Raw genomic sequence first — 26,197 nt, forward strand, 5'->3', positions numbered from 1 at the left:
ACTAGGTGGTGAGTCATTTGAAGATGATGAGTCACTGTTTTCGTCACCTTGAACACCCACCGGATCAACTGCTTCCAGGCTGGATTCTACTGAATTTGTGTCATTAGCACTCCATGCCCAGCTTTCTTCTTCATTAAACCTGACATCTCTACTTATAACCACCTTGCCACTCACCGGGTTATACAATTTGTATGCTTTAGATTCAGTACTATAGCCAACAAAAATATACTTTTCAGATTTACTATCGAGTTTGTGGCGTAAGTTGGAAGGAATTAAAGCATAAGAAATACAACCAAAAATTCTCAAGTGTCTCACCCGAGGTTTCTTTCCCCTCCATGCTTCAAAAGGAGTTTGATTCATCACAGCTCTAGTTGGTGATATATTCAGCAAAAACACAGCGGTTGCTACTGCTTGTCCCCAAAATTTGTTTGGAAGACCCTTTGTAAGCAACATGCTTCTAGCCATCTTAACTACCGTTCTGTTTTTACGCTCTGCCACGCCATTTTGTTGGGGGGTATAGGGTGCAGTAAGCTCTCTCCGTATGCCATGCTCATCACAAAATGCATTGAACTCATTAGATAAAAATTCACCACCGCGATCACTACGAAGAGCCTTTATGCGACTGTCACTTTGGCTCTCCACTAACTCCTAAATTTTTTTGAAATACTCAAAGGCTTCAGACTTTAGTTTCAAGAAATAAACTCAGCTCATCTGAGTATAGTCATCAGTAAATAATATGAAATATCGACTACCTCCGATGGACTCGGTTTTCATAGGCCCACAAAGATCGGTATGAACTAGTTCAAGAAAATGACTAGCTCTCCAAGCATTTCCGGGGAAATGGCGACTTACATTGCTTACCATACACACAGCCTTCACAAAAGCCATGTTCACCAATGTGCGGTAACCCAATGACCATTTCATTTTGACTCAAAACTTTTAAACTCTTCATATTTAAATGACCAAAGCGTTGATGCCATAGCCTAGTTGCACTATCTCCTTTGACAATCAAAGCCTTACTCACATTATTTGACACATCTAGTGGAAACATTTTGTTTTGAGTCATAGGAACACTGGCTATCAAATTTCCATTTTTCTTATCAGTAATGGTGCAACCCTCATTCTCAAAGGTAATAGAAAAACCACACTTAACCAGCTGACCAACACATAACAAATTATAAGCTAAGTTAGGCACAAAATTAACATCATGAATTAGTTTAGTATCACCTTGTTTTGTTTTTATGCTCACTGTGCCTCGCCCTTCGACCCGAATTGGTTTGTCGTCACCAAGGCGTACCTCACTTTTCATAGCCTCGTTAAGATCTTTGAACATAGACCTTGAACAAGACATGTGGTTTGAACATCCGCTATCAACGAACCATATATTATCAGCAACACCACCATTGACTAAAGAATGAGCCATAAACAATTTGGACTCCGGCCTCTTCGACTTTTTCGACAAAATTTGCCTTCTGGTCATTTTTTGGGTTGTACCAGCAATCAGCTTCCTTGTGACCATATTTCTTGCAGCATCTACTTCTTAAACTGAAAATAAGGAACTAACCCACAACATTAGGCCACTAATCTATAATTTAGAAACTACCCACTCAACTTATTGACTCCTAAAAATACTCTAACAATTGATGACCATGACTACCATTTACCACATGATCCTAAATAATAGTAATCAACTTTGAATTAGTTTCCAACAATTTCTTCTTCAATTCATATTTAGTCATTATTAATAATGTTCATATAAGTTTTTATATCATCGATAAAGTTTAGTCTGAATCTACATCCTCTAGTCCAATAAGTGTAGGAATCAAACTATAATAAAGTTTAGTCTAAATCTACATCCTTTAGTCTAAATCTACATCCTCTATTACTGTTTTTCATGATTGATGTCTTCTTAGTTATCTAATCAGATTTATTAATTGCAAAAATATATTAATAGTTGTTAAGATTTAATAAGAGAGCACTTTAGAATTGTAAAAATTATGCCAAAATTTGGACGATATTAATAAAACATGGACGTCAAAAACTATCTCCCGAAAGAAAGAAATTGATTGGCATGAGTATTGTTGATGATCTTGTTCATTTTCCTAAACATCGACGTTGGTCTGAGTTTTTTTTTAAGTCCTCCGTACTTACTTCGAAGATTTACTTGTACATTCATGAGTTGGAAAAATGAATACATATAATCAATCGTAATTTATAAAGTAGATCAATTATTGTTGTACAAGTTGTTGGATATTCAAAGGAAGACAGACATCAGAGCCATTTATGCAGCGAGATGCGATGACTGAGCAAGTAGCTTGAGTGAGATGATAACCATCCCAAAAGTAATGCTTATTAGGGGCTTCGCAAGGTTTTTCTCCTGGAATACAAGAGAACGTCCCATTTCCCCATGATATACAACATGGATTGTTACTGTCACTTAAATCTGCAAGTTTACATAGAATAAATTAGCATTTCGACAGCAGTATCGAATGAGCAAAATATACATACTTTTGCCATTGTGTCGAAAATAAATATCATAAAACTGCATTTTGTAGAAACGCGTAACAAAAACTGAAAAATGATATGACATCTTCTGATATAGTTGTACTGAAATTGAATACTGAACATTCACTACCATCATTTTATTTCCTGAAATCATAAAGAAGTTTATTTATTGCGGATTTTAATGCTCTCTTCTAAAAATTGTGCCTATGATTTTATCGACCTGTTAGAATTAAGTCCCTCTATTATGGAGTTAGATGTTTCTAATTGAGACATAATGAGGAGGAGTTTCTAACTCACTAAAAACTACTTCTACATTGATTAAGGCAATGAATATAGTAAAGTTACAAGGAAGTTACAGCTTGACATTTAGCTATAAAAGAAGGAGAAAACTATGTAATTTGTATCCTCATATCCTCATTGTATATCTATTTGAGTGATCAATAAAATTCCTAGTGCGACTATAGTGAGGACGTAGCCAAGTTGGTGAACCTCGTAAATATTGTGTCCTTGTTATTTTTCCGATTCTTATTGTAATACCCCGTATTTTGATAATAATTTCTGAAAATAATTTATGTACATTAATAATTGATTACAGACATTTCTAATAATAAGTATAGGTAAGACGTTAATTAAATAATAAATTAAGCATCCAAGTCGGGAATTGGGCTTAGCTTATATTTGTGCTTTGGGTCGTGTGCCATTATTATATGGACCGAAATTTATTAGTATAGTATGGGTGTGATCGGGTTTTTATATCGGGAATTAATAATAAATAATATGGAAATAATAATATGGGAAAGTAATAATATTTATATTAATATCTTAATAATTAAATTAGTAAAAGAGATGTATAGTAATCCTACTTATGGTAAGACTAGTATAATAATAATAAAGAGAGAAACTTTCCTAAAATAATACTACCTTACTAGTATATAAGCAAGGCTAACGTAACCATAAATCCTTATTCCACATAAAAACTCATAATATCACATAAAAGAGAGAGAAAATTAAAAGGGAAAAAAAGAAGAGAAGTTCATCATCTTTTATTTTGTAAGTTCATCTTTAATCTTTCAATGTTTAGAATAAAGTTACAGCAATTCAATAAATTTGTAAGTTGTCTTAAACGAACTACCAGACTATCTTAAAATCGTTGTCTTCAAAAACGTAAAGAATAGACTTAGGTTATTTTCAAGTCTTGTTGATGCCTATAAAATTCCGTAGCAATTGAACGTATAGATTTTCCAGAATAAATTCGTTATGAACATGTCGACTGAGAATCCGCGAATGCACTAGTGGTCTAAAGTTTATATTGTAAACCTAATTTATAAATTGAAATTGAGTTGGTTCTTTTGAAAAAATTAAAATTGGAGAGTCTAGATGATGTTAGGTTTTTATTTCACTTGAAAAGGATTAGTTAAACTTATTTTAGAGGTCAATACTTTTTATGCGACGGAATTCGTCAGTATTTATGATTCCTTCAAGAAAACTCTGATAAGTCTGGAATTTGAAGAAAGTATATTTCACAAGAATTGTAGATATGTGTCTTAGGGTTCCAACCTCACTCGTCTTGCATCGTTTTGATTTTTTATGAATTAATTATGAATTTTATAACGGTAGAATTAGAGATTTAGCTTTGAAGTTGTCAAAAGGATTAGGACGTGATAGGCATAGGATAAGTGCTTGATTAGTTGGTTGATTATTGGTTATATAGTAATTGTACATAATTATGTTATGTAGGTTATGAATTGGTAAAGAATCAATTTTGATTGCTTGTGTGACTCGCGTGACTCGAAGATTTGCGAAAAGGTAGGATAACTACTCAACTCGTCTTATCTTTGTTGGTTTGTGGAATTTATAAAAGTATTGTGAAATTGGATGGATTAATGGATGTGGATTATATATCATTGGATTGTTTATTATTGATTATTTATATTGGAATTTCGTTTGCATTGGATACCTCAGCTCGTGTCTGAGATGGTTTTTATAACTGGCATGGTGTATAATTGGATACCTCAACTTCGGTTGGGATGGTGAATACCTCAACTTCGGTTGGGATGATGAATACCTCAACTTCGGTTGGGATGGTGAATACTTCAACTTCGGTTGGAATGATGAATACCCCGGGCCAGGGATTGGCGGGATGAACGGGTGTTTCGGGTGATGAGCACAATTGTGTTTGCATTATATATCATATCATTTCTGTAATACTCCGTATTTATAAGTCTTTGGGTACTCTATCGAGTAGGCCTTACTCTGTCGAGTAAGGGTAAGTTGCGAAATAAAATAGTTTCTGACCTGTTGGGTACTCGATCGAGTAGTTGGGGCACTCGATCGAGTAGAAATTACTCGATCGAGTACCTTGGGTACTCGATCGAGTGTCCGGTTTTACGGGGAATTTTCTCGGGTTTTGTTAATTATGCGATTAAGGTATTTAAGTATCGTCGTCATTGTTTTAAATCACTTTTACAAAACCTAAAACCCTGTTTAAGAGAGAAAGCAACAAGTTCATCTTCCTAATCGCATTCTTAGCAATTCCCGAGTTCGACGGTCGAGTTCTTGTCGTTGTTTATATCGTTGGATTCCTTGCGTCGAGGGTAAGATCTACGTACCCTTTTTATTGTCTTTCCTTTGATTTGGTTAAACCCTAATTTTGGGATTGGAGGTTTTTATGATTTGTTAAGGTTAGATTGTGATTATGTGATTATGTGATAGGAGAAGGATTTGTAAAGGAGAGGTTTTGAGACAGCTGCTAGATCGTCTGATGATTGTGTTGCTTTCCAGGTAGGATTTCCTACTCAGTATTAGTCCCATAATGGGATATTGGTGATGTGTTGTATTTGGTTGTTTGATATGATGATTGTATTATGTTTGTGGTTGTGATTGCTGTTGATGGTTCTCGAGATGCGTTCTCGGCTGAGTGGAGTCACTTGCGGGAGTGGCTTCACGCCCTAGTTTCGCCCTTCGTGGAACCCGCCACGGAAGGGGATGTGCACATTAATGGGACAGGGTTATCGCTCGTATGATGAGCGGGGCTTAGGTGGGAACGGCTGCGGTCCCCCACGGGTAATGGTGGAAAGGACGGTATTGAGATGATGGGAATTGGTTGGTGGTGTGTGTGTGTGTGTGTGACGTTCAAATTGTCTGTTTATCTTATTGTTGATGTATATAAGTTGTGTGATTAGTACTGACCCGTTTAAATGTTTTAAAAACTGTGGTGATCCATTCGGGGTGGTGAGCGATTTGCTTTGCGGTATATCTTGGATACGCGTGGGATCTAGTCAGGGATGGAGTCATCACATATCAGAGTCTTTAGTCTTCCGCTGTGTTTGTTAGGACAGTTCCTTTCAGTTGGTTTATAGTTTGAGAACAGTTGTATTTTGCTTACAGTTGGTTTTGTAATGTAATCACTTAAACTTATTTAATTAAGTATGTTTCTTCATTGTCTTATGATTATCATGCCTCGGGTAACCGAGATGGTGGCATCCTTATACCTGAGTGGTCCCGGTAAGGCACTTGGAGTATGGGGTGTTACAAATGGTATGAGAGCGACGATCCTGAAACCTGTAACCAATGAACTTAATGAACATAGGAGTCAATTAAAATGAACCCGGGGTAAAGGTTGTAGGAGCTAATGCAAAGACTTGGGAGACGTCCTAAAGTCGCGAACTCGCCCTACAATTTTGAACCGGTCACCATGGGATAAGTGTCGGGATCGTTATGTGCATATTGTGTCTTTGTGTGTATCTATGTAGTAGTATGTTGCATGAATTGATGATGATGACGTGAATTATATGTTGGTGGATTGTAAAGCATGAAACTATAATGATTGATACATGTAATTTGGCATGTTATAGTTATGTAAGGGAAAAGTGTTTTGTCTATATATATATAAAGCGATGTGTAAGTCTACATGTTGTTGTTGTTGTGTTTGAGTAAAAGTACGAGAAGGTTGGGAGTGTGAATTGAACATGTCTTTGAGTGAATATGTTGAACGAATATGGTGGATAAATATGTGGTATGATGGATGAATTAGTGGAAAAGATGAATCATCGTGGTAGTAACATGTGAATAGGGGACTTGATGTCATGTATTTGTGATTTTGTTTACGAAAAGTGATAGAATAAAAACATGTGGGTAAGTCATAATTGGCAAGTTAGATAAGTTATGTGCATGATGAATGTTGTTGTTTGGCTTTTGAAAATAGTAACATATGATTATGAATACTGGTTTTATGAGTTTTGGACTGGTTTTGTTTGCTTGGTTGTTGTTTAAGTTGTTTGGAAGTAAAATCAAGTAGTTGTGTTTTTCGATTATAAAGAGGTTGTCTTTAAACTGTTATAACTTGAGATTCATAAATGATTTTGATGTGATTCCAATTGGAGGTGATAGCTTGTCCTTTTACGATTCTAACGATAGGTCACACGCCCAAAACGACCAAGAAATGAGTGAGTTATGACTGTTTTACAAAAACTGGACAGTGCTGAGAATTGGGGTACTCGATCGAGTATCCTCGGTACTCGATCGAGTAAGGGGGCACTCGATCGAGTACGTTAGTTACTCGATCGAGTAGCCCTGGTGATTTGTTTTACGTGCTTCTAATCTTGACCTACTCGATCGAGTAAGTCCCTTACTCGATCGAGTGGCCTGTACTCGATCTAGTGACCCTTGTTTTGGGTCATATGCTTATCTTTTGACTTCGTTGCATATTATGTTTAATTCAAAGTTATTATTTTGCTTCTTTATGCATTGTTTTACATGTATGTTGGTCTTGACGCGTAAGTTACCCAATCTTGTGGTGTAGTGAGTGACACCTGTGGTGAGTATGAGTTCGGTGGGAGGACATGAGTTATACGTGGTTGTAATAGATAGTGGAAAAAGAAAAGGAAGATTGTTATGGCTTAATTGAGACATAGAGCATGTTTTCTGAGATGAAATGAGATGAGTGATATGAGTGTGTGTGTTGAGTAACGTAAAAGTAAGTGAATGTGGGCAATGGATGATGTGAGTCTAAGGAACGTGAGAATGAAAGGATTGAGAGTAAGGATATGGATAGTGACAACTTGAGATGTGTAAAGAATTATGGAGGGAGGTAGTTAAGAGCCGTGTGGGTTAAGAATATACATAATGAAAGTTCGTTTTAAAGGGGTTGAGAAGAGTGGTATATAGTGAACTTTGTGGAGACATGCCGCGGGGTGGAGATTTGGCTTTTTAAGAGATGAAACTATTGTGGGTTTTCCTTGGGCAATTAGCGGTATGAAAGGAATTTTGATTTCCGAGATGTAAGAAGGAGATGCAATTGTTGAACAAGAACGTTGATTCTATGGATGGATTAGTGGCAAGGGTGATTGATGACATAATAAGAGAATATTTGTGGTAAGAAAGAGGGAGATGATATCGATATAAAATAATGGGATTTGAGTTTTGGAGCGATGAGAAGGTAATTGGTGCACTAAAGGGTTAGATAGAAGTAATAAGGAGTTGAGCTATTAAATTGGTATTATTGAGTGTAAAGAGAAAAGAAGGATAAAAGTAAGCTGAGGAAAATGTTCACCGGAGTTATGTGATATAAAGGTAAGGAATCATCGAAATGTGTGATAGTATCACGAGGATGTTAGTCAAGGTTATATAGGAGCTTCAAGACAACATGATTGATAATGAGTTTCGAGGAATTAAGGGAGTAGGAAGTTGGTGGAGTATTGGCACGATACGAGATATTTGGTGGAGAGTTGGATGACAATACAAATAAGATAGTATTGGGAATAATGTTGAGGTAATTTTGTGGATGGGTTTGCTGTTCGTTATTTGGAATGTTAACCAAAAATAGGAGAAAAACCATGTTATTTTGATATGAGTGTAAGAGGTTTGATATACGAGCGGTGGTGGCATTGTGGTGTTATCACTAGTGGTTAAGAGTGATGGTATATTAGAAAGGTAGCAATTCTAAAGAGGTTGATTTGGTAGGGACCCGATTGTTGTGTATGATTGTGAGAGGGTATAAGATGTGGTTAGATGAGGCGGATGCTAATAGTTGAATAGTAAAGGTATGGTTATATTTGGCGGGAAGTGATGGTTGTGCGAATGGGGGAATATGTTATGAGGGGCATATGAGTTAAACTCGGGCGACAGGTAACCTTTGTTGAGTGGTAACTTACGTGGTCGGGATTGACTAGTTGGTTGTGATTACGGGTCTATGATATGTGTAAATGTTTGTGTGAGGTTCTGACCTCACAAGAAGTGGTATGGTGTGATAATTATAAAGTTGTTTTATGAATGTTCTGTAATATATATGTTGGACACGGTAATTTAATTGAATGATATCCAAAAGGGTAATAATTTGATTAATTGACATGGCTAGTTATAATTTTATGTATATTAATAACACATGTGTATTCCATGAAATGGTAGAGATGATGTTCATGAGATGCTTATCTCGTATCCATATAATATGTTGCGTGGTGACTTAATAAAGTGGATTTGAGTAAGTTTTTCTTGTCCGAGAAGTTATCTTTGAGTCGGTGTTTATGGGAATTGTATGCGATTGTGATGTCTATCGGTGTGGTTGTGGTGCTTCGGGTGGTGATCCGGGCACGGTACATAGTGTTGTGATACGGGTATTTTCGCACTACGGTTTGGCTGTTGGTGGCGGTGTTGTGATGCCGTCACCGGTTGTGGTGGAGTAGGCGGGATGATTATGATTCGAGTTTCGAAAATACATACCAGTCATACATAGATTGTTGTTTTATTTGTTGTTGTTTCCTGTGAGTTTCAGTTTGGACAAATAGACTATTGTTTTGTTTGCTAATGTTTCTTACAAGTTTCAGTTTGAGAAGGAGGGTAGAGTTTAGTATAAAGAGAGTTGTATATGTTTTCGTTGTTGTCATGGTATAGTGACATTCTGTTAATGGGACACGGTTGTGAGAGGTTGTTACAATAATTATGATCTTGTTCTAGTTAAGGTTTCAGTAGACATGGTAATGGCAAGTGAGTCGTAGAACATGTGTGGTAATGACCCGAAAGATGCAGGTGGTTCATAATCTTTTGTTGAGACAGTGAGTGTAGGGTATTGGGAATTAGTGTCATGTTAAGTTGTGTATGAGTTTTGCGGTAATAAAGGAAAGAACTTGAGGATCTAGTGTGAGTATACGTAACGAGTGTGGATCGGGAGTTATGCTTCTGGAAGATAAGTGCTTTACATAGCGAGGTATGTTGGTTTGGCAGTAATAATGAAGAGTGGGTATGGCGATTTGCTACGAGTTTATGGTATAGGTTAGGTGATATGCCGAATGAGTTGAGGAATGAGAAATGTTTATGTACGGGAGCCTTGGATATAAGAATAGTGAGTGTTTGGTTTATAAACGGTTATCTTTGACATGTAGTGGTAAAGAGGGTAATGAAATATAGCTAAGGATTTAGTATTAGTGAGTTACGAGGACGTAACATTTTTCATGGTGGTGCATGCGGTAATATAATTGGAAGTAGAGTGTTAGCGTAGCGTAAAGGAGGGATTTGTTTTGTGGATAATACTTATAAAAGGCCATGGCCGTGCTTGTAGTAGGGTGATGCTTCGGAGTATGAGAATATTTTATATAGTGTTGACAGTTGGAGGATGATGTTATGAGTCTGAGTAAATTTCGAGGACGAAGTTCCTTTTAAGGGTGGTAGAATGTAACATTCCGTTTGATGTCTATGAGTGTCTTAGTATTGGGTTTGATAGTTGATGATATTATGGAGCTAGCAGCATTAGAGGATGGTAGTTGATTATGTATGGAGTTGGTGTCGTGAGAGATATATATGTGGTAGATACGATATAGTGAGTCATGTTGTGGAAGTAAACATAGTTGGTAGAATGGGGGTTAAGAGTTCATGTTCTATGTCCGGTCGAGTTCTTGAGTCCTTAGCTAAGTTGTTGTGTCTTGGTCGAGTCAGTATGGTTGTTTTTATGTATGGGTTGAACTTCGGGGACGAAGTTCTTTTAAGGAGGGAAGACTGTAATACTCCGTATTTATAAGTCTTTGGGTACTCTATCGAGTAGGCCTTACTCTGTCGAGTAAGGGTAAGTTGCGAAATAAAATAGTTTCTGACCTGTTGGGTACTCGATCGAGTAGCTGGGGCACTCGATCGAGTAGGGGGGTACTCGATCGAGTACATTGGGTACTCGATCGAGTGTCTGGTTTTACGGGGAATTTTCTCGGGTTTTGTTAATTATGCGATTAAGGTATTTAAGTATCGTCGTCATTGTTTTAAATCACTTTTACAAAACCTAAAACCCTGTTTAAGAGAGAAAGCAACAAGTTCATCTTCCTAATCGCATTCTTAGCAATTCCCGGAGTTCAGACGGTCAGTTCTTGTCGTTGTTTATATCGTTGGATTCCTTGCGTCGAGGGTAAGATCTACGTACCCTTTTATTGTCTTTCCTTTGATTTGGTTAAACCCTAATTTTGGGATTGGAGGTTTTTATGATTTGTTAAGGTTAGATTGTGATTATGTGATTATGTGATAGGAGAAGGATTTGTAAAGGAGAGGTTTTGAGACAGCTGCTAGATCGTCTGATGATTGTGTTGCTTTCCAGGTAGGATTTCCTACTCAGTATTAGTCCCATAATGGGATATTGGTGATGTGTTGTATTTGGTTGTTTGATATGATGATTGTATTATGTTTGTGGTTGTGATTGCTGTTGATGGTTCTCGAGATGCGTTCTCGGCTGAGTGGAGTCACTTGCGGGAGTGGCTTCACGCCCTAGTTTCGCCCTTCGTGGAACCCGCCACGGAAGGGGATGTGCACATTAATGGGACGGGGTTATCGCTCGTATGATGAGCGGGGCTTAGGTGGGAACGGTGCGGTCCCCCACTTGCGGTGGTCGGGTCCAAAGGACGGTCGGATTGAGATGATGGGAATTGGTTGGTGGTGTGTGTGTGTGTGTGTGACGATTCAAATTTGTCTGTTTATCTTATTGTTGATGTATATTGAGTTGTGTGATTAGTATCGACCCGTTTAAATGTTTTAAAAACTGTGGTGATCCATTCGGGGTGGTGAGCGATTGCTTAGCGGTATATCTTGGATACGCGTGGGATCTAGTCAGGGATGGAGTCATCACATATCGTAGTCTTTAGTCTTCCGCTGTGTTTGTTAGGACAGTTCCTTTCAGTTGGTTTATAGTTTGAGAACAATTGTATTTTGCTTACAGTTGGTTTTGTAATGTAATCACTTAAACTTATTTAATTAAGTATGTTTCTTCATTGTCTTATGATTATCATGACTCGGGTAACCGAGATGGTGGCATCCTTATACCTGAGTGGTCCTGGTAAGGCACTTGGAGTATGGGGGTGTTACAATTTCACTTTGACTTTGACTTGTTGTTGGTTATTCCTACTCAACCTCGTGGTTAACTGTGTATTCGTGAACACCTGCGGTGAACCGTTTTATGGGGAGCAGATTTGACAGGTACCAAAGATTAGCTGACTTGGGAGCATTGGGATGAGAGCCAAACTTGGAACCTTAGATGAAGTCTAGATCACATATATAATTATATCACTTACTTATTTTCCGCTGCAAGTTGTAAATATCTTATATTAAGTTTTAGTTGGTTAATTTGTAATAAACATGTAATCATTAAAGTTTTTAATCTAAAGTACTTTGGTGAGTTGGTCTTTGTTATTCACTACCTCGAGAAACCGAGATGGTAACGGTTCTATTTATTTGGAAATGTCTAGCTAAAGGCTTCTAAATAAATGGGGGTGTTACACTTATTATCTTTATTATTGCGTGAGTGGCTCATACCAAAAATCCCTACACAACCAACTATTACTTTAAATTCAAAGGCATAATGATTAATGTTTCACGAGCTATCTGGTTTTGTAGTAAAATGTTGGCTCACCGTAGTTCCCAGGATTAATGACCGCATCGTAACCAAGTGAATGAGCATGCCCTACGATAAAGTACGAGTCCTGGCGAGTAGAAGTCAAGTTCTTCATCATTAAACCAAGCTTATCGTTGAAGATTGAGACGATTTGATTTTTGTTTTCGTCACATTTTCCATTGGGCTTTACACGTCTAACTATTGATGGGATGCAACCAATTGGGCCAAGCTCGAACACAACAAATTTTCTAACTCCTAAACTGTATAGTTTCTGTTCAAAAGAAAGTAATCAAAGAATATGTTAATAACAGTTGAATTTTTTTGGATAATGGGTGTTATTTAGCAAATTAATTAGATTTTCAAAATATTTGGGGTGAATGGGTTCACGTCATCAGTTTATTCATCTTTTTCAGTTTGTAGGTGAAGCCGCTAAGCTCCCTGGCGGCTATATCTGTACCACTTTCCAAATGCTACTGTTAAGTTTAAAAAAAAAATGCACGAAGACGCCTATATTCTTAGCGGTTTGCATGTTTTGAGATTACACCAAATAAAGAAATGAGAATTTAAGCTCAGTAAAAGGATAAGACGTTAGAGACCTTAAAGGCTTTACTATTTCAGTACCAAAAAGTTGCAAATACACATTAAACCAACCTGAAAGTGGAACAGATATAAGCCGCTAGAGACCTTACCCAAAAACTGGAAAAATAAAATCAAAGTGATGACGTGGACCATTTGGCCCCAAATAGATAGTTTGAAATGGACCCTAAATCCCTAATTAGTTTGCTAAATAACCCCTATTATCCAAAAAATTCATAACAATTGGTGTCACCTAGAATTGCTGTATGGATCTCAAGGGTGGACAGACCCAAATCATCTCGATTGTCAACTTGATTCATTTGTTTCACACTAATAACCCTTACAACGGTCTAAAATGCGGATTGAATTTAATTAAGCGTAAAAAATTATAGGCACAGGTAAGGTTACCTGCAATTTTAGTGATAATGCATCAACAAGTAACTCCGCAAATTGTTGAGGATTGTAATTATGTCGTCTTGACAAAGGAAAGGTGTTGAAGTAGTTATTGATGTAGTCATTATTGCCCACGGAAAAAAAGAATATGGACTTGGCCAAGTGTTGGGCGACCTGATCCGGTTTTTTCAGGTTTGAGGCCAAATGTGTTTGCACTGTCTTTTGAAAGAGCTTCACTTGTACATCCAAATTCAAACATAATCCCTGCATTTTCACATTATTCATTAGACCATCTTTAACTATATATGTAATCCGACCTATAAGGTAAGAATGACTGTGGATTCGCTATGGATATAGGATTGCCTATATATATATATATATATATATATATATATATATATATATATATATATATATATATATATAAAAATGGGATCAAGTGAGTCCTTAAGTATAAAAGGTGAGTCCATGAGTCACTAATTTAAACCATTAGATTAGAACAAAATTAATGGTGAGATTGAATCGAAAATAAAAGCCCTATATAAAACAACCAAACCCTAATTCCCTTCATTTCCCTTCCTACTGCTTCTCTCTCTTCCTCCCTTTCCCTCTCTTCCTCCCTTTCTCTCTCCGTCCCACCTCCTAAACCCACGCCGCCCTTTGCTCCTCCTGCCGCCGCCGCCCTCTGCTCCTCCTTGTCTCCTTCTGCCGCCCTCGCCCCAACCTCAACCACCACGCCATTCCTTTGCCGGCTCTCCTTCTCCTCTCTCGGCTGCACCACCACGCCTCCCTTTTTTTTTTTTTTTTTTAAACCGCCTCTGCCTTTTTTCTTCTCCCGCCGCTCTTCTGCCTCCCTCGGTCACCACCAGAGACGACCCTTGCTCCTCTACCGCCATTCGCCGCCTCTCTCTCTCTCTCTCTCTCTCTCTCTCTCTCTCTCTCTCTCTCTCTCTCTCTCTCTCTCTCTTTTTTTTGTTTAATGGCGTCGTGGTTTTGTTGTTTTGGTGCGTCATGTGTGGCTGCCGGCTGTTGGCCGTGGTAGGTCGTGGCTGCCGCCTATATTCGTTCTCTTTTTTTTTTTTTTCAGATTACGGTCCAGGTCACTTGTGGGTAGGTCGTGGCTGCCGCCTATAGTCGTGGCCTTCTTCTATGGTTTTTTTTTTTTCAGATTGGTGGCGGTTGTTGCAGGCCAGACGACGTCACGGTGGAGGGTGTGGTGGCTGGTGGCTAGAGGTGGTGGTGGTTGTGTTAACGTTGTGGTCATGGGCCGAGTGGCTGGACGAGATGAGGGTGGTGGTTATTAATATAAAGTTTCAGCGGCATGAGTTAAAGTTACGCTTATACGGACTAAAGTTACGCTTATATGGACTAAAGTTATGCTTTCATATGGACTAATTATACTCACCAAGGACTTATATTACATAAATTGAAATTACAATCCTAAAAAAAAATGAAGATAAAGTTTTAAAAATTACGACTAAAGTTACAATTTTAAAACATTAAAGTTACCTTCATAAAATTTATAAATCACAAACATTAACTAAATTCAAATTTTTATATTAGTAATTGTCAAAAAATAATTAAAGTTTTAATTTTTAGCATTAAAGTTTCACTCGTAAAACATTAAAGTTACATTTATAAATTAAATAAATTCAATTTTTTTTTATTAAAAATTGGTTAAAAATATTAAAGTTTTGATTTTTAGTATTAAAGTTTCATTCGTAAAATATTAAAGTTTTATTTATAAATCAGTAAAATTAAATAAATTTAAATTTTTATATTAAAAATTGTCTAAAAAATTAAAGTTTCAATTTTTAGCATTAAAGTTTCACCTTAAAATATTAAAGTTATACTCAAAAATTGATTTTATATATTTAAAATCAAATTTTATAACATAAATCTAAATTTTTATTTATAAAATTATTTTAAATATTAAAGTTATAATTATAAAGAATTAAAGTTACAATCATAAATTAAAGTTTCATTTCTAAAACATTAAAGTTTCCATCTTAAAATTTTAAAATCTCAACCATCAATCTTAAAAGATCAATGGCTAAGATGAGGACTTAGTGAACTCACCATTTTAGGTGGACTCATTTGAACCCCTCTCTCTCTCTCTCTCTCTCTCTCTCTCTCTCTCTATATATATATATATATATATATATATATATATATATATATATATATATATATATATATATATATATATATATATATATATATATTATTGTTATATCTATCAAAAACGTCAACTATCATCAGTCATTTGAATGAAATTTAGAGATGTCACGATCTACGGAGTATATGATAATTGGCCTTCATCACATGCTGTCAAATCTGGACTTGATAATTGATTTATGTAGAATTGTATGTTATTCCATAGACAATAGGCTTGGAAGCCATTGATGAACAAGAAAAGCTCAACAAATATCAAGGTAGAAACACAAGATAAATAAAAGTGAATTATTATTTATCTGTGAAATGAGAAAAATGAAGTACTTAACTAACAAGAGTAGTTACATACTTTATTTATATGATACTAGATGTAACAAACTATATAACAAACTATACAATGAAAGCTAACAAACTATTGTTGACTCACTTGCCTATGTAACTAACTAGGTGGCTTCTTGTGCAATTTACTCTAGATGCTTAACAATTTATAAATAATTAAGTGGCGTCTTAATCAAATACTATTCTAATTAATTGATTAACCATGTTCCCATCTTAGTTTGAAGATCTGCATCATACGAGTAATAATATAAGTAATGTGTCATACACCCATAATTTGAGCAACAAAATTAATGAGGTTTTACACTTGTACGCACATTAAGGAATTTTATTTGTGATAATTGACGCCCATGGACTTCAAAGGTGTAAACTATAATAAGCTACATTGGACTTTGACTTGGGCACATCCGCACATGAGGTTGATGCACTGGCTTCGAACTATTGAAAACTTTTGGTCGGCTTTAAACTCAATAATGCCTGATTATCACAATTATTAATTACTCATTGTCTCTATTTATCCTACTTTTTCGTTCATCACTCATAACTCATAAGTAGCATTTTTATCAAAGTAAATAAATATAATATAGAACAATTCCTACACTTAGCTTCAAATAATTCCTACAATTTTTCAATTATTTATGCAATTTAGTAAGGTTTTTTATGTATGTACGCATGCACAATTACTTTTATTTATATAATAAATTTTAAAAAAAATACTTTTATATGTATAATAACTTAAAAAAAAATACTTTTATATGCATAATAAATTTTATAAAAAGTACTTTGTAGTAACGGTGTAAGACTTGTAATTAATAATTTTCTTTTGGATTAGCGAATTGTATAAATAGGTATAAATTTATTATTTAAATTGGTTAGAGTTTGATTGTAAATAAAAAAATGGATTTCATTTCATTTTCTGTTAAACTTGCGAGGCTTAGATCCAAAATGAACAAACATAAAGCAGTTTATTACAAATTTCATGAAATTCATAATAATTGATTTGTGGGATATTTACTAATGTACACAGGGACATGTTAGTTCAATAATATTTTAAATATTTTAAAATGTTAAAGTTAACAACTTTTAGAAACATATAGAGTATTTGATTTAAAATTTTCAAACTCTTCAAATAAATGTTAAGCTTAAAACATTACAAAGTAACTCTGCGTTATTAGAAATAAGCGTAGTGTTGGAGCTTGTGTCCTCCACAAATTAGTGTGATAACATTTATAAATCTCTTATAGGTTCACAAGGGTATACTTCATATTTTATCAGTTGATTAACGATTACCTAATAACGGTTGGCTTGCTAGAAAGTTTGACGTTATTATCATACAGATGGCGGTGATCAACTGGTCCCTAAAGGTCACACCTATAGGATGTGTTTGAGATATGTGGTTATGGAAATGTAATCACATTGATGCCTTATATGACTAAACAGTTAGTCAATGTGTTGATGAGACAATTATTTAATGAAGATTAAATAATATTAGTTGAGACGAATTAACCGTCAATTCGTAAATTGAATATAATAAGTTATATTTAATTAATGTATATGATGTTAGCTTGGACGAATTAATATGTTAATTCGTAATTAAATGTAATCGGTTATATTTAATCAACAAGATGAATGTGTCATAGTGGTAATAGTAAGGGTACTCAAACCAAGAGGTTATGGGTTCGATCCTCACTAGATGACAATTTATAAATAACACATTTTTATACATTAAGGAAGCATCTAAAAATAAAACGATTTTAATCCTCCTATTTTTGTTTTTTCGGCTGGAAGAAAAAAAAAACTTTCTTATTTTTCCTCCTCTTGTTTTCGGTTATATTAGGGTAGATAGGGAGATCATTTGCTCTCTCTCTCTCTTTAACCTAATTTGACCTAGCCTCCTCTCATCAAAGAATACACAAAAAAAAAAATCGAAAACCCTAATTAATTTACTGAAATTTGGAGATCGATTCTAGCAACAAGTTAAGAGCATTTCTCATATCGTCTTGGATGCAACTAATAGGCGAATATCATTGCGATATTGTTCTTAGGCCGAATTTGCTAGGACCGAAGGTTGATTCTTCATCTCTTTACCCTTTTGTTTATGTAATTTAATTTTATGACTAGTATTCATCATCTTATAATTCGTTATAATCCTTAAAGTTAAAGGGATGCATACAGATAAATCCCACAAGTGGTATCAGAGCCAAGGCCACGAATTTTAATTTTGATGATTTTCATAAAATTGTTTGTAAACAACATTAGGGTTCCGAAAGCAAATAAAAAAAAAAAAAAAAAAAGGTTCGGCTGTGAAAAAAAATTTTGCCGAGAGAAATTTTTTTTTTTTTGCCGTTTTCTTTTTCTGTTTTTGTTTTGTTTTGTTGTTTTGATTTCCATTTGATTCTCATATTGTTGTTTTTAATCGGTTAAGATAATAATATGATAATTTGTAGATGTTTCGATTTAATAAATCGGGATGTAAATGGAAATTGGTTTTGTCGGATTAATGAATTGTTTTTGCTATTTTTTTGGCATATAACTTAACTTAACAAAATTCAAATCAATTATGATAAACGGTTCTATCATGATTCAGATATTCTTTTAACAGGTTAAATTTGAATTATCTAATTTGAATATGTATTTAAATTAAAAGTTGAATATGCCAAATCTTGTTAATAGCAACTTTAAACAATTGTTCGTTTTTTCGATCGATGAGTGCGGTTGTTTTTCAAAAGAAAAATTTGTTTTTTTTTGTTTAGGGTTTTTCAGCCGCATGAAGAAAAAAAAAATATTTGGGCTGTTTTTTTTGGCCGAGACACAAAAATAGGTTATTGTTTTTTTTGTTTCGGTTTTCAACCGAGAAAAAAGAAAAACATTTTTTTTTTCCGTTTCTGTTACTGTTCACGGCTGGGCAGAATAAAAAAAAAATCTGTTTTTTTTTCCTGTTTTGCCGAGACCATAAAAAAAAGGAAGTTTTTGTTGTTTTGTTTTGGCAAATTAATTATTGTGAAGCGGTTCATAATTAAAAGATACCTCTCATTTCCATCCTTTCAAATCCTCTCCTTCTCTCACCTTTTTCTACCTCTCTTATATCTTCTCCTAATGTACCGTGTAATGCAAAGATTAATCTATGGTATTGCAAAATTTTAAACAATGTAAAGTAGTTTATGACTTATGAGAAATAATCATTGTACTGGATTAATTTTTAATGAATGTTTATTTTGTAGTACGTTTTTCCATTATTTTCTCTCATTTGCTCTTCTGAGAATTCTTCATCTCATCTCTCCCATAAGGCCATAAATGCACACTGCCGTCGTCCACTACCGATAGGCGATAACCACTACAGTGGCTGCAGCCACCACTGCTGGCCAGAGTTTTTCGCCCACGCCGCCGCCATCGTACTCGAAATTACGTATGAGAGAAAAAAACAATATGCAAAACCTGTGCAACTACCACACTACCCACCTTTCCTACCACCGCCGTCCCTCTGCCGTCCATCTAACCTCCCTCAGCGGCGCTCCTGCAACGACAGCCCCTCGGCCTTTTGCCGGCCAACCTACGCCTATCCCCGAACAGCCTCTCTTCCATACCAACTACCATCTACCGATGACCCCACTATCTCCCATCGCCGGCGACACCACCCTCTGTCCCGTCGAACTCGTCCCTTCCCTCGTCCAACATCCATCCTCGCCGCCAGCCAACCACCAAGCTTTCTTCAACATACTTGATTTACAATTTTCAATTAAACATGAACCCTAATTAATTAATAGAACAAAAAATCCCAAAAAAAACTGAAATTGTTCAATGGTTTGTAATTAATGATAAATATCATTTATAATTGAAACAATTTGATTGATTTGAGATATTGTATTTGAATAATTTGATATTTTAGTTTGAGAGGCACGCATCGTTACAGCCTTGAGAGAGAATTTGGTTTAGTTTTTTTAGTTAGGGGTACACAAATGGAAAATACTGCGTAAAAAGTACTGTAATGAGTAAAAATTGTACTGCGAAAATAAATTCCGAAGCAGTTTAAAATATTGATGGATTAAATTCATATTACAAGTTTAATATGAATTAAGATTAAAATTAATGTGATTAATTGAGGAATTGTCACTTAATTTGATAATTTAAATAGGTGGTTTGGATAATATTAATCAACATAATTAAAGAATTATGTCTTGCATATTTAATTTTTAGTTGATGCTTTTCTTTTGTTGAATGAATCGTTGAATGAATTTATTTACGTATTTTTTTGCAATCGGTTGTAATTTGTAATACTTAGTGTGGCTTAGTTAATTATGTTTTCGTAATGAAGGAAACATAATTTTTATGTAATTATGAGATCTCGAATCTCCTTTATTTTTCTTTAGTTTTTGGGTTTTGAAATTAGAATGTAATAAATAGGTTTATTATGTAAGTTTATTTATTGTAATTTTCAAAGAAGACTAAAGATGGAGATTGGAGCTCACTCCCGCTACATGGATCAAGATGGAACATCGAGACAAGCTTCTCGGGTCCAAGGATGGATTCCAAATTTGTATTTAATGTTCATTTTGATAGGATAGGCCACACTAGGACTTTTTATTGTTTTTACGTTTTTCATTCCTATTGCTTTTCATTCACATGATAGTTTATGCATCATATTCCGCCTAAAACCAAACCACCTACTACTAAAATGCATGAAAATTGACACATATAGGTTGTATGTTAGTTTTCATGGACATGCAGATGTCACATGTTTATTAAGCCATCACCTTAGTTTATTCATTCACGCATGCTAGATATTAGTTCACTTAAAATGAATTAAAATAAAGTTGATGGGTTCTTCCTCTAAAACGGAAATTGAGATTAGTCTTTATAAGGGCAAACAACTATGAATCCCTTCTTCGTCGGTAGGCATAATATGACCCCTTCTACGTTGGGTAAGTAGTTTGTGTTGACTTAGTTTATCTCAACATTATAGTCCGAAGAGTTTATCGTGATTATGATGGACTAAAGATAGAATTTACAGAAATTTATCGACCAAGAATTCTAACAGTAGAATTAGCCAAAAGGTTGGCTTATCAATTTACAGATAATTGAGTCTTGGGATCATTTATATAATTCTTGAGAAAGGTCAATTGTATAAATGTTTTGAGTCTTCGCGTTATGACATTAGTTCATTAGACTTAAATTAAAATCGATGCATATGCTTATTATTTATTCTTCTTTCGCAGTATAGAACACGTTTATTTTACTGTTACAACAAATGGCTGGAAATAACGAAATCCCAATGCCTAGTGCCACACTTGGACGCGAGTCCTGGCTGAAAGTTTTTATGGACAACATGAATCAGTACACGCGACTGAAAAATGATGGGTCCAACTTTGCGGACTGGGAGGCAACACTACGGAATGCTGCCATTGCTGACGGTAAGCTCAAGTACTTAACTGAGCCAATACCGGTAAACCCAAGCCCCAATGCGGGAGTTAACGAGTCACTTGCTTATAGTGATTTCGTTATGGAAGCGGGTGCGATAAAGAACGTACTCATCTTTGCAATGGAAACCAATTTGCGGAGACGCTTCATTGCTCAAGGTGCGAACAAGATTTTCACCACGCTCACTAACGAGTTCTCAAAAGCACCGAGGATCGTTACTTATGAGCATACCTGTCGCTTCTTTGATGCGAAACTCCAAAAGGGCCAACCGGTTAGCCCACACATTCTTAACATGATTGAGAATGTCGAGAAGTTGGAGGCACTTGATTGCAAAATCAGTGAGAGCATTGTCATTGACCGAATGCTTCATTCTCTTCACGATGGTTTTGCCCTTTTCAGGGCGAACTACTACATGAATGACTTGAAAAAGAGTCCTCATGAGCTACACTCCCTTCTCGTACAGACCGAGAAGGATATGAAATTGAGTGGGAGCATGAAGCAGGATGTTCTCACGATTTCCAACAAGGGTAAAGGTAAGGGCAAAGCTCCAGGCGACCTAACTGTAGGTAAGCCAAAATTCAAGAAGCCAGGAAATGGTAAGAGTGGGCCCGGTGAGACTAGTGGCTCACATGGCAAGGCAAAGAGCAAGGGCGGTGACATTGAGTGCCACCATTGTCACAAGACTGGACATTGGTGGAGGAACTGTCCCGTCTACCGTGAGGACATCAAAGCAGGCCGCGTCGTTCATGTTGGTATGTCATCTTATATTCATATGATTGAGATTAACCATGCAAGTTTCGGAACTTGGGTACTTGATACTGGTTGTGGTTCTCATCTGTGTAATAATTTGCAGGACCTAAAGAACATCATACCTCTCGAAAAGGGTGATGTGGACCTGCGAGTCGGGAATGGAGCACGAGTTGCTGCAGTCTCGAAGGGAACATATGTAATCCAACTCCCTAGTGGTTTTGAGTTATTTTATATAACTGTTATTATGTACCCAGTTTATCTAAGAACATTATTTCTATTTCCATACTCGATATAGACGGTTTTGCATTTTCAATAAAGGATAATACATGTACTTTCTTTTTAATGAAATGATTTATGGCAAAGCAGTTTCCATGAATGGAATTTACATCTTAGATCAAACCACGGAAGTATTACACGTGAATAATAAGAAATTAAAGGTTGGTGACAAAGATCAAACTTATCTATGGCATTGTCGAATGGGACACATAAATGAGAAACGCGTGAAGAAACTCGTCGATAATGGGACTATTCCCGCATTCGAATTTTCTACATATGGCACGTGTGAATCATGTCTCATTGGCAAAATGACTCGAATTTCCTTTAAAGGTGTTGGAATGCGCGCTAGTAACCTATTAGGACTCATACATACTGATGTTTGTGGACCTATGTCAATTACCGCTAGAGATGGCTATAGATATTTTATCACTTTCACGGACGATTTGAGTAGATACGGATATGTCTACTTAATGAAGCATAAAAGTGAGTCCTTTGAGAAATTCAAGGAATACCAGAACAGGGTTGAAAACCAACTGGGTAGAAAGGTTAAAGCACTCCGTTCAGATCGGGGTGGCGAATATCTTTCAAATGAGTTTTATCAACACCTTAAAGACTGTGGAATCGTTTTGCAGTTACCTCCACCTGGAACACCTCAATTAAATGGTGTGTCCGAACGGAGAAATCGAACCTTACTTGATATGGTTCGATCCATGATGAGTCACACGTAGTGGCTGATTCATTATGGGGTTTTGCTCTTTTGTCAGCTGCTCTTATACTTAACCGAAGTCCGACTAAAGCTGTCGACAAGACTCCATATGAAATGTGGAAGGGAACGGTCCCTAACTTGTCCTTTATTCGGGTTTGGGGCTGCGAGGCTTATGTCAAGTGGAGACACGAGGATAAGCTCGGCCCGCGATCGGTCAAGACATACTTTATAGATATCCAAAAGGAACATTTGGTCATTACTTCTATTCGCCTACCGAACATCGAGTTTTTGTTGCGGCTAGTGCGGCGTTCTTAGAGAAATAATTTCTCGAGAACAAGACAAGTAATAGAACCTTCGAGCTGTCGGAGATTCCAGAACCAACAACCGAGGAATAGATGGAGGAAGTTGTTCCTCCAACTGATGATACGGTTAATATGCCTGAGGAACCTAGGAGGTCGGGTAGAGTCTTTCATCCTCCGGACAGATACATTGATATGGTCGAGGAGAATGACGTTTTACTCATAGAGAGAAATGAACCCGCTACCTATAAAGGTGCAATGGCCTGTTCCGACTCAAAGCTATGGCTCGAAGCCATGCAATCCGAGATGGACTCTATGTATGAGAATGACGTATGAGATCTTGTTGATTTACCTAATAAGGTAAAACCTCTACAGTGCAAATGACTTTACAAAATAAAGCGTTTTGTAGACGCGCAACCAGATACCTATAAGGCACGACTAGTGGAAAAAGGTTTCACTCAAGTGCACGGATTGCATTATGATGAAATTTTTGCACCCGTAGTCATGCTACGTTCCATTCGGATAATCTTAGCGATTGCCGCTTTTCATGATTATGAAATTTGGCAAATGGATGTGAAAACCGCCTTCTTAAACGGTTATTAGGAGGAAGAGTTGTACATGGTGCAACCCGAAGGTTTCATAGATCCTGAACATCCTAACAAAGTATGCAAGCTTAAGCGTTCCATTTATGGACTTAAGCAAGCTTCTCGGAGTTGGAATCATCGTTTCGACCAGGTGATAAAAGAGTATGGTTTCACTCGATCGGTCGAAGAACCATGCTTATATATCAAGTCGAGTGGGAGCAAGATTGTATTCTTGATATTGTATGTCGATGACATACTCCTGATTGGGAATGACATTCCTCTCCTATCTTCGGTTAAAGAATGGTTGAAGAACCATTTCCAGATGAAAGATCTGGGTGAGGCACAACGCATTTTGGGAATTCGTATCTACCGAAATAGATCACGACGGACGTTCTCACTTAGTCAGGAGTCTTATTTGGATAAGATTCTCGAGAAGTTCAGCATGAGCAACTCCAAGAAGGGGAACCTTCCAATGACGTTTGGGATGCAGTTGAGCAAGTCTCAGTCACCCACGACGCCTGAAGGGATTGAGCGCATGAGTCGTGTTCCTTATGCATCTGCAATAGGATCAATCATGTATGCCATGATATGCACACGTCCAGACGTGGCATATGCATTGAGTATGACGAGTCGGTACCAAAAGAATCCAGGTGAAACACACTGGATAGCTGTTAAAAATATCCTCAAATACCTACGGAGGACTAAGGATAGGGTATTGACTTATGGAGGTGATTCTAAGCTATGCGCAATCGGTTACGCAGATGCTAGCTTCCAAACGGATCGAGATGATTCAAAATCTCAGTCCGGGTTCGTCTTCACTCGTAATGGTGCTGCGGTCAGCTGGAAGAGTTCCAAGCAGAGTGTTGTAGCAGATTCTACCACTGAATCCGAGTACTATGCCGCTTCGGAAGCAGCTAAGGAAGCGATATGGATGCGTCAATTCTTACAAGGACTTACGATAGTTCCTAGTTCGAATGACTCGATCACCATATATTGTGACAATAGAGGTGCCATCTTCCAGGCTAAGGAGCCTAAGTCTAGCAACAAATCTAGACATGTACATCGGAAAGCTCACCTGATCCGTGATTACGTGGAGCAAGAAGAGATAGTGATTGACAAGATTGCGACGGATGATAACATCGCGGACCCTCTCACTAAACCGTTGAATTTTGATAAGCACGAAGGGCACGTTATTTTCATGGGAATTAAACGTGTTCCTGAGTTATAGTAGTTGATTATTAATTTGATACATTATCTTTTTCATATACTATTTATAACTTCATCGTTTTATTATAATATTTTGTTTTTCATGTGGATTGTACTGACAACTTTAAACGCCACAAAGTGAACTGAATTACATTATATTTTGTTTTGGTCCGTAATCGCCTACAAGAGCTGATAACTCTGGTTATTATGTTGTGCAGTCGATTGATGGTGGGTTCAACGAGCCATAAGTCAAACTGTTGACTGATCGATCACAAATGCGAGATTATAACGATACCTCGTAGGACAAATTTTTGTGACAACGTAATGGAGTCCTAAATGTTTAAAAAACATTCGGTGCCAGGTCGTGGATAGGACATCCATTGTGTTCCTAGAGTCGATTCTTTTGACTATCGATTGTCTCTTGAGATTAAGGCAGTTTTTGGGTGACTTTGGTTTCTTTCTCACGGTGTCAGCCGTGAATCGGAGGCTAAGTAGATTTTTTCTGGTCATTTCATACTTTGTGCTTACATCGGCGGGATTCGGAGTTGAGGAAAATATCCAACCTTTATCGGTATAGTTATTTCTCGGGGCCACTCGAGGAGTTGAAATCAAATGCATGGCCATGCTCGAATGATGATTTGTTTATCAGTTAAGTTACTCTCTAGTCGGGGAAACCACTCTTGATAATGATCGCTTGTAAAATACGACCTTTGTGAATACGGATTTGCAAATTGTTTTACATTGAGTGGGAGACATTTAAGGATATGAGAATCGGTTATCGCACATACACTTGTGAGGACAAGTGGGAGTTTGTTGGAGCTTGTGTCCTCCACAAATTAGTGTAATAACATTTATAAATCTCTTATAGGTTCACAAGGATATACTTTGTATTTTATCAGTTGATTAACGATTACCTAATAACGGTTGGCTTGCTAGAAAGTTTGACGTTATTATCATACAGATGGCGGTGATCAACTGGTCCCTAAAGGTCACACCTATAGGATGTGTTTGAGATATGTGGTTATGGAAATGTAATCAATTGATGCCTTATATGACTAAACAGTTAGTCAATGTGTTGATGAGACAATTATTTAATGAAGATTAAATAATATTAGTTGAG

The 26,197-nt window shown here is 36.5% G+C and overlaps 1 protein-coding gene across 1 annotated transcript in view; it reads right to left on the bottom strand.

The window, feature by feature from the left end:
• Positions 1–2,042: 2,042 nt before the first annotated feature.
• LOC141642780 (GDSL esterase/lipase 7-like) overlaps positions 2,043–26,197 on the bottom strand; it is a 29,819-nt gene continuing 5,664 nt past the window's right edge. Inside the window, exons 3-5 of the mRNA XM_074451709.1 lie at positions 13,346–13,594; positions 12,380–12,632; positions 2,043–2,443 (exon numbers count right to left, since the gene is read on the bottom strand). Of these exons, the coding sequence (XP_074307810.1) occupies positions 2,229–2,443; positions 12,380–12,632; positions 13,346–13,594 (717 nt within the window). The 3' untranslated portion in view covers positions 2,043–2,228. The remainder of the gene's footprint in view (positions 2,444–12,379; positions 12,633–13,345; positions 13,595–26,197) is intronic.

The sequence above is a fragment of the Silene latifolia genome, chromosome 2, assembly GCF_048544455.1.
Source record: "Silene latifolia isolate original U9 population chromosome 2, ASM4854445v1, whole genome shotgun sequence".
Classification (NCBI taxonomy): Eukaryota; Viridiplantae; Streptophyta; class Magnoliopsida; order Caryophyllales; family Caryophyllaceae; genus Silene; species Silene latifolia.